The sequence below is a fragment of the Sinocyclocheilus grahami genome, unplaced genomic scaffold (genome assembly GCF_001515645.1).
Source record: "Sinocyclocheilus grahami isolate Dianchi unplaced genomic scaffold, SAMN03320097.WGS_v1.1 scaffold280.1, whole genome shotgun sequence".
NCBI lineage: Eukaryota > Metazoa > Chordata > Actinopteri > Cypriniformes > Cyprinidae > Sinocyclocheilus > Sinocyclocheilus grahami.
The window spans coordinates 1,065,640-1,066,853 of record NW_015505459.1 but is presented as its reverse complement, the minus strand read 5'-3'; the positions used below and the strand labels follow the sequence as shown (position 1 = coordinate 1,066,853).

The following is a 1,214-nucleotide window of genomic DNA, read 5'->3' as shown; positions in this document are numbered from 1 at the left end:
ATCTTTGCAAATCGTGCTAATGTGCTAATTAGCAAGTTTCACGATGAATACGGTGAAAGTAAACAGTCTTTCTGAGAGCAGCTCGGAAGAGAGGGGCGGGGTCAGCAGAGCTCATTAACATTTAAAGGAAAATGCTACAAAACGGTTTGCTCTAAAAAGATCTGTTTTTGACAGTGTAAAAAAGGTGTTTTTTACACTACCATTGAGAAATTTTAACCAAACTATGTTACAGACTTTTTATTAAGACCCTAAAGAATCATATCAACTTGTGGAAAATGGGCATCCTGTGACCCCTTTACGGTGTGCGGGTATTCATGTTTTGAGGCAAATTCATTTTTTTACTTGATAGTTACACCACTAAACTAAACTTTTTAAAAAATATATGAAACCAACATAAATGCCATTTAGATCACATTTCTAAGAATTTGGCTCTTGCCTTTTGTTGCTTGATTAATAAAACCTCTGCTATCAATCTGTTATTAATCTCAATAAACGTCATGTGACTCGCTTTGGAGCCGCAACAAAATGACATCATGACCTCTGACATGATCAGAGATGAAACTGACCCGAGAAGCTGTTGGAGTTGCTAAACGTTTGCATGCTGATCCTCTGCGAGAGCCGACGGAAACCTCTGCTCCATGGCAGGTAATTCCTGAACTTCTTCCCTCCGAAGATGTGGACGAGTGGATTCAGACAGCAGTGGGAATACGCTAGAACGTGAGTGATGCAGTAGATGACCTCCAAAACGCTCTCCCACAATATAAAAATGCCTAGAGACCTCAAGGAGAAGAAGAGGAGGAAGATGTTATACGGCGCCCAGCAGATGAAGAATCCCACGGCGATGCTTAGGATGACGCATACGGCGTGGTTTCTGCTTCGGATGCGACTCTGAAGGATGGCAAATCCCATCCGTGTGTGGCAGAACACAATAACCAGGAATGGCAGCAGGAAAAAGAGAATTATCTGAGTGAAATATCCAAACAACTCCACGAATATTGAGTTATAGTTGGGAACACAGAATACACCATCAGGTCCATCCACAGTTCCAGAGAAGATCATTTCAGGCAGACTGAAGCCCACAGAGATCAACCATGCCACTGCAGACGCGATGTGCGTGTAAATCCTGCTACGATTCCCTACAGATGAAGCGAACACCGGATACACCACCGCCACGTATCGATGGACTGTCATGACTGTGAGGAACATCATGTAGC

The 1,214-nt window shown here is 43.0% G+C and overlaps 1 protein-coding gene across 1 annotated transcript; it reads right to left on the bottom strand.

Annotated features, from left to right (window-relative positions):
• Nucleotides 1-237: 237 nt before the first annotated feature.
• LOC107600212 (C-C chemokine receptor type 5-like) lies at nucleotides 238-1,209 on the bottom strand. Its single transcript, XM_016292048.1, has one exon. It carries the CDS (start codon nucleotides 1,207-1,209, stop codon nucleotides 550-552), a length of 660 nt encoding a protein of 219 aa, XP_016147534.1. The 3' UTR covers nucleotides 238-549.
• Nucleotides 1,210-1,214: the final 5 nt, after the last annotated feature.